This window comes from Phyllostomus hastatus, unplaced genomic scaffold, assembly GCF_019186645.2.
Source record: "Phyllostomus hastatus isolate PE091 unplaced genomic scaffold, TTU_PhHast_1.1 phas_contig_38, whole genome shotgun sequence".
Lineage (NCBI taxonomy): Eukaryota > Metazoa > Chordata > Mammalia > Chiroptera > Phyllostomidae > Phyllostomus > Phyllostomus hastatus.
The window spans coordinates 7,578,449-7,591,997 of NW_025333869.1; the positions used below are offsets into that span (position 1 = coordinate 7,578,449).

Genomic DNA, 13,549 nt, shown 5'->3' on the forward strand with positions numbered 1-13,549 from the left:
GGGGCTTGGGAGGAGCCAATGGTGGTAGAGGTAGAAATGGAAGTGAAAGGCAAAGAGACGCAGGGAAAATAACTGACATGGTGGGAGGTGAACGATAGGGACAAATGAAGGGGGAATCTAAAATCTTTGACTTGGTCCACTGAGGGATGTTAGTTCTATTTCATTATTGAGGCCAGAATAATGGGAGGTCACATCACAACTCCAGAGGCCCAGGTGGACTGGATGAGATCTGGAGGAGGAGCATCTTCTCAATCTTGTGTCCCAATCACCTCCCTGGCCTTAGTTAGCTTTGTTCCTGCTCTTTGTGCTCTGTGCCCCTGGACTATCACTCAGGTAAGTGACTGACTATGACATCCTTCTTTCTCTTTTCTGAGAGGGTTTTATATCTTGCAACCCAGTTAGGTGGCACCTCCTATCAAGCAGTCTACCCTGATTATCCTCCCATCCTCTAAGCCCATAGAAAGTCTTTCTCCCTCCAGGGTACTTCTAGACTCTAGAGTCTAGAGCAACTCATCAGTTAGGCCTTCTGGGCAGGTTTTGCTCACCTGTAGAAGGCCAGTTGGAGGGCCACCTGAATAAAGGCATCGGGGCTGCTTTTCTGCTTCTTAATGAATGTCTTCCCATAGTTGTCAAACTTGTAAACAATGAAGTCAAGATTCTTTACTATTCTATGGAGAGAAAAAAGATGCTTTTATTTCATGCAAAATAGAATGCCCAGATCACAGAATCTAACCAAATTTCTTGAGCTTGGTCTATGTCCTACCATCCCAGAAGTTCAGGACAGTCTCTGTGCTCCAGAAATGGATCAGTGTGTCAGAGACAGTCCTTGACATATGGAAGTGGCAGAGGGTGTACTGGACCAAGGTTACTCTGAGCTGAAGATGAGGTGTGGCTGGGCAGGCTGGTGGCCCAGCCCTGGAGCTGGAGGAAGGTGGGCTTAGCTGCAGGGAGGGACATGGAGGCAAAACATACATTTGCATGGGCAGGGAAAACACTGCTAACAAACACAGTCATAAAATCCTGCTCCTCACGGGAGTGAGCCTGAGAGAGGTCACTCATTTGAACTGTTTGGAAAGTGTGTCCAGCACCCTTGTGGGTTTTTGTTTTTGTTTTGTGGGTTTTGTTATGTGTTTGTTTGTTTGTTTGTTTGTTTTGCTGCATCTTGGCCATCCTGCCAGATCCATAAACCCTCCCTGTTCAGGGAAGAGCCCACTTCTCATATGGTTGCAAATAGCGTCTCCTCACTCAGACTCATCCCTGTGCTTCGGAAAGAAAGGTGTGGGGCCTGGCTGCTCAGCACCACAGTGAAGGCTGCTTGCCAGTAACTAAAAATCCATTTTACTCAGATACTGCTGTTGTGGCTGCCATGACATGCTCAGGTCTTTGCTGCCCAGGAGCCATTGTAAGAGTAGTGGGAAGATTTCCTGAGTCTACACTGAAAGCCTTGAGCGCCCCAATAATGACCAGTCTCCTCCTCCAAAATGAGCTTGGGGTCTGGGATGACTGCCCCCTGGAGCAATGTCCAACAAGGTCCACACCATTCATCTACCAGCCATATGTAAAATCAGAGTCTAGGAGGAGCAACCTGGGCCCCCACTCACACACTCACTCCCTCGGGACTTGACACTCCCTGACTGCCCCTCCTTGAATTATTTCTCCTGCCTCACAGGACTTCAGCTCTTGTGGGGCCATGGTAGGTTCTGGGGACTCAGCAGAACTCAGAGAACCAGTTCCAATGAGCCTGTCTGGCCCTTAACTCACTGCCTCCAGTCTGGCCTGTTGACTGCCTCTACACAGGCTGAGCACAGAGTCACCACAGCCCTCTGGAAACCTTTTGCTCAAGTTCTGCCCACTTGGACCCCACCTCCAAGTGGGGTGCCACTCTTTCCCTTCTACTTCCCCATCCTCCAGAAAGAGGAGCTAGGGGCCTTGGGATCAAGTGGAACCTGCTCAAACCCCTAAAAGTGTGCAGGTTCCTTCTTCTTCCCAGGGCTCAGCAATGAACTCACCCTCCTAGTGGCCTGTTTATCCCCAAACAGCTGCATATGCTTGAGAATGGACACCACCTTATCATGATCACCTAAGGCCACTCCTCCACAAAAGCCAGTCTCCACAGCAGCTTTCAGGGGACTTGTCCTTCCTGCTCTAGGTCTCAAGCCCAGCCACACTCTATCCAGCTCACCTACCCTTTTACCACAGTCTCTTCCCTGGCTCCCTGGAACCCTCTGTACAAAATCTGCCAGGGCTCCTCACAGCTTCCAGGCCCTGTGACATAGGAGAATAAAGCTCTTCACAATGTGGCCCTAGTTTCCCTTTAGTGTCTCCAGCTCTGACCATTCTCTCACTTGCTGGTCTCCAAAGTAGTCTGGATCTTTTATGAACCCCCCTCCCCCAGCTGCCTGCAACACAAATTCCTCTCCATCCTTCAAGGCCCATCTTGGCAAAGCCCTACCTCATTATCTTGGCAGAATTCACCTCTTGTGTCTTCTGTGGGTTCATGCCTGTATGCCTTTGTCTGAGTTTGGTACTTAATGCATCACACATTTTTGCTCTGGGGATTCACTTCCTCCACTAAAGTCTGGAAGGCAGGCCTCATAGCACATTCATTTCTTTGTTTGCAGAGCCTTACCACAGGCCTGACACAAATTAGAGCTCTGCACACATTGGCTGAATGAATGAATGAATGCACTCATGCTCACTTACTGAATGAGAGAATGAACAACCAAGATCCGGACTCAGTTGTCAGCCTGTAGCTCCCCTCACACCTTGCCACTGACAATTCTGTGGTCCCCAAGAGGGGCCCTATGCCCATCTCTGGCCTCCCCCCCCCCCCGCCTGGGTCCTGTTAGGGGTCCTTACCCCCCTGCCCAGGTTCTGTTAGGGCCTGAACTGCCCTTGGGAATAAAACCTTCCTTGTCAAGATGCAGTGAAAATTCAAGCAAATTAAAATAGCTTGGATTCAAATGACCTATTCAAACCAGTTGTTTATTGCTCCCCCTAAACAGAATGATTTTCCCTTCTTGACTGTGCTCAGTCAGGTGAAACCCTTGAAAAAAATAGGTCCACGTTTGCATTTTATGGAAATGATGGATCCTTCAACAAGGTTATTTCCCCTAGAGTTATAACTCCCCTTTAATTTGACTACATTTCCATGAAGTCATGGGAAGTGGAGGAACTGGGGTCTCTGAAACCTTTCAGGGAGTCTCAGCAGCCAGGGTGGGAAGGAGGACACAGGTGACCCCCAGGGCATCACTCTGAAGGAGAGTTGGGCTTTTCCTTACCGTTGAAGTTTTTCTGCTGAAGAGGCTAAGAAACCTTGAATTACTGGGGAGCATTTCCACCTCAGCCTCCTGGGGGCCGGCAGCTCAGTAACGGAGTCAGCTCGGACTAGCTTCTTGCTATTCCTCATCCTGCAGGCACAGAGAGATGACCTCTTCAGACCTGTGAGGTGAGGCCTGCAGGCAGCATGTTTCTTTGCCCTCTGCAGTCATCTCAGCTGTTGGAAGTTCATAGGCATAAGTTGCCCCCAGAGCATTGTACCAATGAACAGAGTGAAGCTCAGAGAGCCCACCCAGATTAGCAAGTGGCAGAGTGAGGATTCCATCCAGTTCCACCTGGCTGCAAAGCCAATTTTTTTTTTTTTTTTGCATTTTCCTGTTCCACTACATTACACCATGACAATTATAAAACCTTTGGAGAAAAATTGAAGCAAATTATGTCATTATGTTTGCAAGGATTGGTTTGGGTTTTCAGAGATCCTAAAGAGATCCTAACCCATGGAAGAGGTTTAGAACTTAGAATCATGGAGAAGATTCTAAAAAAAAAAAGAGAATGAGGGAAGTGGTAAATGGAGGAAGGAACCCAGTGTGTTAAAGGTCAGAGAAGCCCTTAGCTTTCTCGGAAGCTAGGGAGAGAGACCCAGCCTGAGGGGATGGAGAGAATTGCAGCTCAGAAAACTTCTACCTGTGCTGGGTCATCAGTTGGCCCATCCTGGACTCAGGACAGACAATAGGGATTGATCGGAGCTCCCCTGGTCAAAGCAGATGCTCCTTCTTAGCTAGAAATTCTTTACCAAGCTCCTCCTTAACTGCCTGGATGGCCCCTTCTATCCATGGCTGATAAAATGTACAATGTATCATTTTAGCTAGTTTGCAAACTCATTTTTGACTAAGACGCTTTCCAGGCTAACAGTCCCCACGTGGCCACCCCAGTTTTTCTTGGCCTAGCTGGGCAGTCCAGTTTTGACACCATGGCCGCTCTGGAGGGGTCCTGTGCTCCAGACTCACATGTGCTTGAGCAGATGTTCCACACACTGTACCAGGACAATGCCATCAAATGGGGAGTGCTCACACACCACACCACAGGTGCCATCCTGGCCCACCACGAACTGCAATAAGGAAGAGAGAGGTGAGCAGACCTCTGGTAGAGTCAGCATTTCAAACCTGCCCCTTGGCTCCAGGTCAGGTGCTCCTCACCTCTCAAGGGGATCCCTCCTTAAGGACACCAAAGCACATTGTTTTCTGAAAAGAACACCTCATGCAGTCGCCATGGCCTGAGAATATAGGAGTCTCAAACAGCAGGAAATGGTGAGACCTCCTTCCTAGAAAAACTCCAGGCAGTGAAGGTACAGCATGAAGTTCACTGGCTGAAGTATCCCAGCAATTCCTGAAAGGCTGTGCATATTCTCCGCAGGTCATGGGTAAACTCCTTCAGCTTCATTTAGCCATGTTTCCCCTTTACAGTGAGTGAGAGGATCACCCCGCTACTACACTGGGTCATGATGTACCTGATGGCCCCTGTGGTTTGGGCAAGATTGATTTTATTCCCAGCCTCTAGACCAGTGTCCACCCTACAGTAAGTGCTCAATAATTTTGTTGGATGACTGAATGAAAGATAACAACCCTATTTGAATGGTGAACAAATTCCTAGGGAGAAATAAAACTTCCCTTGATGGGAGTGAGAAAAATTGTGCTGAGGGCACCCCATCAACTGCTGCCTGGGCTTTCATGTCTGTGATCCAGATTTCAGTTCTGTTGTTGTGGCTAGCCAGCTGGGAGAGCTTCAACAAGACACTTCAGCTCTCTGATTTCAGTCTGCTCTCATTTAACTTGGACCCAATAAGGCTAGTTCACAGGATTGATATAAGGATTGGAGAGAAGATATATGAAAGGACCATGGGAACTGTAAAGATTACTTATGCTCTTTTCGTGACCTTACAAAGGCTGTATTTAGCTGACATGGAAAAGGGACATACTCAGTGCAGAAAAGTGTTGGAAGAAAATAAGAATGAGATTTGATTCTTAAAGCATAATCCAAATAAAGTAGGGCTGCCTTGTAGCTCATCTAGCATAGCAGCACACTCAGGAGGTATTTGCCTAACATCCATAATCAACAAGCAAACGAGGAAGCTATTGAAGTCTGTATGGCACACACTGGAGCTATCTCCAGGTCTCCCCCAATCTCAGATAGTTGTCCTCTGCCCGAATCTTTGCTTCCATTCTTCAAACTTCCCATAGAGTTTCTTTCAAAACATAGCTCTGCAGGCTCTTTTCTCTCTTTCCTGGTATCCCCTGCCTTCTGTCCTGTGAAATCTCTCAGTCCTTTCAATTCCCATTCATGAAGCCAGTTGGGCTTCTCCAACTCACCTACCTGATAAAGTGTCCTACCTTTAAAAATAACCCAGAGGTGGGTACAGCTACCCACATAAGGCACAGAGGGGAGGACTCTGCCCAATCATATGTTAGTGCTTTTCTGTCCCTGTCACTAATAGAAAAAGAGGCAAACAGTACCTTTTAAAAATTGCTACTAAGCCTTGCTATGTTTCAGTTCCTGTACATCCATGATATCATGTCCCTCCCACAGTTTCTCCATGAAAGGTTATAAGCCATTAGCAATGGTGGTGAAGGCTGAAACAGCCAGCACAGCAGCAACAGGACTCATCAGAAAGAGCAGAATCAAATGCACACCAATAAAAAGGATAACCTGTAGAATGCAGGGGACAGTGAAAGAGAAAAATATGCCTAGAAATGCTCATTACGTGTGAGCAATGCTAACCAAAAGCATAGAGATAGTTGGCTGCCATTTAATAAGGGCATTGTGAAAGTGTGGTGGCTTTAAAAATAAACAAGATTAGATTTAGGATTGGCATGCTGGGGTAAAAAGGATGTAAGAACAGGAATGAATGGCCCAACCTCAACCTTATCCCCATTTGCATGAGTGTTTTCCTCCAGGCTAAAGTGACTGTTTTGTTTCTGAGCTAATGTCATACGAATGAAAAAAACAAAACAAAACAAATTGCTTTATTTCATTTTATGACTTTTTTCTGTGTAGACACTGGGATGCCACACTTCTCAGGGAAGGAGGGAGGTGTGTCAAAATGGCCAGACCAGGGTGACAGAAATTCAGAACAGCTGACATTCCTAGGAATCAGATGTGATTGTTGCTGAACATGTTGAAGATTTGTTCAGTGGGAGGAGCCCCTGGCATGCCCCCATCTTATAGTGTGTGATGGGAGATGGGGAGTGAGCCCCAGGTCTGACCCAGAGGGCCCTCAACCTTTCCTCAGGTTTCAGGAAAGTTAGGGAGCTTGAGTGAGGTTTGGCCACTTGATCCTTATCCAAGGGCTTATCTCCTGGCCAGGTCAGCAGACAACATCAATGACACATCTCCAACCCCTGTAGTTATCTTGGCCCCACATGCAGCATCCTAGGCAGCAGAGGCCAGTAAGTGAGTCTGCCAGCTGTGAGCAGAGCTGGCTTAGGCCGCTGGCCATACTGCAAGGGAGGCTTACCTGCAGGGACTTGTCATACCAACGGTTTGCCCCATTCTTGCTGCAGCCTCCACCATGAAGGAGCTGGAGTGCCCTGTTGGTGTCGTTGAGCTCCAAGCCCCCCGGGGCATCCAGACACACCACACAGATGCAGCGCTCGATCATGTCCAGCGAGTCCCGATTGGTGGAGTCTGCAGGGTGGGCAAGCAAGGCCTTATCTTCTGTCCCACTTGGGGCCTGGGGTCCCCTCTGCAAAGCCTCACACACCACAGGCAGATACACATGGACTGTCAGATCTGTATCCAGTCCTGACCCCTCCCCTATCCCAGTCCATGGCCTGGAGAGTCAGTCAGACTGTCCTGGGCTTCTGTACTAACCTCAGGGCCCAGCTCAGCCTCAGAGTCCCTCCAGCTGTGACAAGTTCTGTCTCCAGCTGTGTGGTCACTTGGCCTGCTTGCAAGGATGAGAAGAGCTGGTGTAGAGCCTTCTCCATGGACATTAAACTATGCCAAGAGAGGAGCTCCACTTCCCCCTTCAACAGCACCCAGTACTGTGGCACCAGGAAGCTGCATCTGACACATAGGCAAGTTTATTTGTCCTGAACTATGATTTTCAAACATTAGTTTCCAGAATTTTAAAGTTAGTCAATTTCACATGAAAATCTTTAGTAAGAGAATAAGGGTGTTGCTCTCCTTGTCCTCTGCCACCCCAGCTGTTATGTTGATGCAGAGGCAGATAGAAGGGCCAGGCTACCCTAAACCTATAACCACGTGAGCCACTGGGGCCATTTCAGGCCCGTGGAACTCATCAGGACAAATAGGTTAAAAGCCACTGAGTTATGCAGGAGATGGGTTGTCAAGGGAGCTTAAATCCTCCAAAGGGACATTGGACAAGGTGTTCCTCCTGGAATAGAGCAAGGCCAGCAGATGGGCTGCTGGTAGCTTCCTCAACCAAGCACAGGAAGGTTCACAAAGCCTGGCCAGTGGGACCATGGCTGGTGTTGCTACACGTTCCTTCTCTAAGTCAGGAGTCTTTACGGTGGTGATTGTGTTCCTTCTCCACTATCCCATACAGGGTGTGGCATCAGGACCTAATGGGTAGGCTGCACATTGCCCAGAGATCCAGACTTCTGGGCTGGATGATGTAACAGGATGAGAGTTACCATCACCACCCCCAAGTCTCAGAATATCATATGCATGGGAAGGTGGGGTGTGTGGTGTTTGGTGGCAGAGGGATATCATGTGTCAGTGACTGCTAGTTGCATATAATAATATTCATTCTCTTTAGCCACAGAACACTTGGCTTTTAGCTTGGCACAGGGACAACCAGAAATAAGGCTATATTGCCCAGCCTCCCTTATAACTACGAGTAACCATGTATTTAAATTCTACCAACAAGATCTAGAAACACTATATGACAACTTCCAAGAAACTTCCTTAAAGACAGCTGGCATGTGGTCTTTGTCATATTTTCACCCTTTCTCTATCCTGCTGCCTGGAACACAGGTAAAATAACTGAAGCTCTAGCCCCCATTTGGGACCATGAGGATGAGGGCCACACCCTTGTAGTGAGATGGAAGAACACGAGCCACCCTGTATCAATTCTGGCTCATTTCCAATATACATGAAAGAGATAAAAACGTGTGCTTTTTAAAATACTATTATTTCAGGTTTTCTGTCACATGTGGCCATAACCAATTCTAACTTATATTGTCTGGTGATGTTAGATTCACATTCATACACTGCAGGAATTAGCTGGAGCTTAGAGGCTATACCTTGGTTTGCCAGAGTCCTCTCTCACTTATTTAGCATATTGATTTCTTCAGGTATTTAAATTCAAGATCCTTGTCCAAAATGCCGTCCTCTTTGTTAAATATGGGAGGCAGGGGATCCCTCCAAAATGACAGTCAAGTCCCTCTGTTCTCCCTCTTGTGTCAGAATCAAAGCAGGTACTTGTGTGGCACTGGTCCTAGGTGCTGGCCCTTCTACTTCCTGTTGCCAGCTCTGTGCCCCTTGATTCTGAGCCCAGGTACACATGCAGTCACATGTACCTCTCAGCTCCTGCCTCTTCCCTTCCCTAATGGGATCTCAGTAACTGCTGAGTTAGGACTCCCCTTTTCAGAGTCCCTGGCCCTGGAGGCTTCTCTGCTTCTAGAGCCTCAAGCTGAGAATTAAGCCCATTATCTCTCATAGTCATCTGGAATCTGCCTTCCCGAAGTCCAGGGCATGTGTGGGAGGAGGTGCAGCTTTCACTTGCTTCCACTCTCAGGCTTAATGTCCTCTAGCACCCTCTATTCACCAGTTGGGTCTAGCCTGTGGGGCAGGGCTACCCATAGCAGCACCTTCCTCAGGCAGTGGGAGGCTGAGTCTACACTTGGCCTATGATGACAGTGGGGGACCACATCGGGAGTATGCCTGTCCTTTCTTCTGTCCAGCAGGGACCTGAAGTGATCAAGGTGGGTATTGTCTGCTCCTCTCTACTCTTGGCCTTGACCTAGCCTCTCTGGGCTGCTACCCTACTCAAGCGTGTGGCAAGTTCCCCTTGCTGGTGTTGTCAGCCTTGAGTGAAACAATCCCTAAGACCCTCTCCTGGTTCTCCTCAATACTTGCTGGACACACAGATGCTAAAGGTACCTGTGCTGTTCCCTATTCTGCCCAGGTAATTCCTCCAGGTTCGTGAGAAGTTTTCACATGTCTTCATGTGAAAGGAGTTTCCAGTCCCCACCTATCCCCTTCCTCCCACTCTGAAAATTCTGGAGATAGGAGCCGTTGCTCACAGCAGGTCTTCTACTCAGGGAAGGAAGGTGTCCAGCAAGCTAACCCATTCTCTGTCATCCACCCCACCTTCCTGTCTGGAATAATGAGAGTTCAGGAAGCACTGTTCTTTCAGGATGCTTCTTAATCCCTAAGGGGCTAGGATGATTCATCACCTTGCACTTGACCTCTTGGGCTCTCCTGCCTCAATCTGCTGAACTTCAAAGCTCTGAGCCCTGCCCTGAGGAGCTAAAGATAAATGAGATGCCATAGTGGCCCTCCCTTCCTTCCACTCCTTAAGTGTAATGCAATTACCATGTTACCCCTTTGACCTAAAACAGCTTCTGGTGCTCACCAGGTAGAATCCAAACTTGTAAATATAGCTCTTGGGATCCAGGGCTAGCTTTTGCTGCCCCTCATGGCTCAACTCCTCTGACTCTTTGGAATGACTTCACACAAGCCTCATGCCACTCCCTGGACATCTGTGCACATGCATCCCCTCACCATCATTCAGGCTGTCCCCAGGATGGCGGCCGTTCTCCTACTCTACCTATCAAATTCCTTCTTATAGACTCTCCCCAAGCTCCCTAAACCTCTAACAGTGCTTGTCGTGTGCCCAGGATTAGTGGGAGCAATCTAGACAGAGTTCCTGCTACCCCCCACCCCAGGACTCCTCACACTTGGAGCTGTCTGCTTGGTGCAGATGAGGAACCTCTGCTCTGTCTACCAGGTCAACCTCACATAGCATCTGAGTCAGAGCTGGACAATTCCCTCTATACCAATAGTCTCCTACCACATAGCACATGACCTTATAGCACACAAACCCACCACTGTCCCCAGATCCCCATGCTTCAAGCAGTTACTGAGAGTCTAACCCAGGAAGCCCTGTGTTGGTCCCTTCTCCTCTATCTGTAAGCTTACAGAGGGTGGGGTCTGTGTCCCCAGCTGAAGCAGGCAACTTCCATGGCTGGCAATGAACTTGAGAGTGCATGGACAGGTAAAGTTGACATCTCTGTGTACAGCTCAGAGGAGCCCAGAGAAGCCCAGATGGCCAACAACAATAAGAACAAAAAGGCCTATGGCTCCTGGAGGGTCAGAAAACCACTACTTTGAGGGACCTGGAGCTTCATGGTGGGGGTGAGGGATGGGGAAGAGATAGAGAGGGGTTTGCAAAGCTCCAAGCTCTACCTCTCTCTACTCCTGTTCCTATTGGCCATGACCATGGTGCCTGGCCTTGTACCATGTGCTGTTCTGGGGGTTTCTTTGGGCTCCTAGGCTAGCTAATGACTTCAGAATATAGGGAGGCCTTAGTTAGGCCTGTGTCAGATTCAAATAAGCAGAGAGGAAGAGAGAAGCATGTCAGGAAGGACATAACAGTAAAGAAAAGGCTTTGAGGGCTGGGAGGTAGACATCCAGGATTGTGGGTAAAGGCATGCAGGATTTAGGAGACTGAAAAAACACAGTACAGTAATGATGTTAACTAACTTTTTTGAGCACCTACTATGTGCCAAGCATCAATCTAAGCACTCATACAAAATAATACTGAATAGGTACTATTATCATCCCTATTCACAGGTGAGAAACTGAGGAGCTACATGTCTTACCTAAAGTCACCACTAAATGAAGGGAGCTGAACTTGATCCAAACCTAACACAAAAGCTGGAAGCAGATCATCAAGGACTAAATGCAGTATTGAGAATATGGACTTCATCTAGCAACAGCAGGGGACCACTGAAGGATCTACATAGAAACTGATGTGGTAAGAGAGAATCTAGGTTGCCTAGGAGCTTGGGAAGGGCATGAGACTAGAAGCCAGACAAGAGGCCATAAGGAGCTCCATGGATGCCCATTTTAACCTTGTTGGCCATGTCTCAGTGAGGTCTGAGAACCCACTTATCTGCCTACACCAATATTTGTTATCTGCTTACACCAAGGTTTGCTCAAGAAGAGCTCTAAGGCCAACGTGGAGTGGGAAGGCTTCAGCTCTCCCCAACACCCCCAGGAGTCCAACCAGAAGACTACAGAACAGGCCTAGCAGAGCCTCTGGAAAGGAAAGTAGAGGCTTGGAACAAGCCTTCCCAGGAGCTGGTCAACTTGAGGCTGGCAGCAAAAAAGAACAGCTTCCCAGGCATCAGTGCTCCATCCTCCTCCAAACAGGAGAGAGGGACTCCTGAGAAGGCTGACCCATCACTATCCAGCATGCTGGTTGTACAGGGCCCTGGAGCTCGGTGCCAACCAACAGGAGCTGGTCCTGGGTCATTAGACAGAGTAAAATGGGAGCAGGACAGTGGGGATGCCAGGTGGCCTTGCAAATGAACTCCCTGCATACAGGAGCTGATCAGTCAAATGCTGACAAGTTTATCATGTCAGGCAGAAAATAAGCTACAGCCAAACTCTTCCACCATGACTCTTGCCCAAATGTGATGGAAATGTAGCAGTGGGCTGGAGGCACATAGCAGAGGCCATTTGTCTTGTGAACTCCTCATTGAGCACATGGAGGTTCAGTTAATTTGGTAAATCAATCTTCCTCAAGGAGCCCATGCTTAATAGTGAGAAGTAGGAGTTGAATAATAGGAGGAGCTTGCTCTGTCACCCACACCTAAGGAGTTGATATCTTTGGTGATGCAGAAATTCTAGAGGCCACAAGGACTTTGAGGGCCCTGGTGCTTCTGTTAGATGTGGAAAGCTTACAGACCATGACTAAGGTGAACAAAGAGAAAATCAACATGGCACCTCTGCCTTTGGAGGGCTGAAGAACTCTCAGGTGCTATACACAAATGTACACATATAGCCCTCTGTGAGATGCTTGCTCTGATCTATTACCTGGGAGGTTGGCTCAGGTCAGCCTCATAAGGTCTAGGGAGATGGAGGTACCTGGCATATTCTCAGAAGCTTATAGCTTCTAAACCATTATCAATCCCATCTGACAATCTTTCCTCCTCAGATGAATGAATTGTATCTTTCTTAGGAGGGAAATATGCCCTGGTACATCCCATATACTTCTCCACTCTGTAGTTTATGGGGTAATCTTCAAGCTCCCCACTCCCAGAGGTTATGAGAATTCTAACAAATGTATCTCTTTCCCAACTAAACCTGTTTTAGCAAATCAGAACTACTTTGACTTGAGTTGCAAAGCCCTCTTTAAATAGTGCAAGGAGGAGGGGCTTCTTCTAGGAAGATCAAGTAGACTCTCTATTCCACTAAAAACTCTGGACATTATTTCAAACAAACATAAGATTCTGAAAGGCGAAAAGTGGAAGTCAGAGTGACTAAGAACCTCAGAACCAAAGGAACACATGATAGTGAGTTCCCTGGCTGCTATGGACTGAATTAGGTTCCCTCTCTCCACCCTCAAATTTATACTTTGAAGCCCTAACCCCCAATGTGACTATATTTAGAAACAAAGCCTTTAAAGAGTTACTTAAAGTCATAAGGGTTGTGCCCTAAACCAATATGCCTATTGTCCTTAGAAGAAGAAGAAGAAGAGACACCAGCAATATGTGTGGAAAGAGTTTACTCTGAATTGGTCATGGGATGATTCAGTGAGATGGAAGTCATATGCAAGCCAGGGAGAGTGGCCCCAGGAGAATCCAGCCCTTCTAACTCCTTAATCTTGGACTTCTAGCTTCCGAAACTGTCAGAGATAAATTTCTGTTGTTTAAGCCACCGAGTCTTTGGGCTTTCTGTTTTAGAAAACTTCAGACTTGGAGTTAAAGTAGCCAGTAAGAAACAAATAAGCCATAAGCCAGTAAGTAAGCCATAAAGAAACAAATAATGTGGACAAGAAAAGAGCCTGATAAAAACCTGCTCTCTTTAGCCAAAGAACCAGTCTGTAAGGGACAGACTAGCAAAACAGAATGCTTTTAGATAACCTATTCCTCCCACCCTCATGCCAGCAAAGAGAATGGAGAGATTAGACTTATACCATTACCAGTCCTTTAAAGAGGCAGCTCATCTTGGGTGGTTTCAGAGAAGGCATGACTTCACATGGAAGCTGTAACTTCCATCTTCATTGGATAGTAACCAT

The 13,549-nt window shown here is 47.6% G+C and overlaps 1 protein-coding gene across 1 annotated transcript in view; it reads right to left on the reverse strand.

Annotated features, from left to right (window-relative positions):
- The window catches only part of CHAT (choline O-acetyltransferase), a 72,424-nt gene that overhangs the window by 14,827 nt on the left and 44,048 nt on the right, over nt 1-13,549 (reverse strand). Inside the window, exons 8-11 of the mRNA XM_045842234.1 lie at nt 6,791-6,960; nt 4,287-4,387; nt 3,282-3,410; nt 546-668 (exon numbers count right to left, since the gene is read on the reverse strand). Of these exons, the coding sequence (XP_045698190.1) occupies nt 546-668; nt 3,282-3,410; nt 4,287-4,387; nt 6,791-6,960 (523 nt within the window). The remainder of the gene's footprint in view (nt 1-545; nt 669-3,281; nt 3,411-4,286; nt 4,388-6,790; nt 6,961-13,549) is intronic.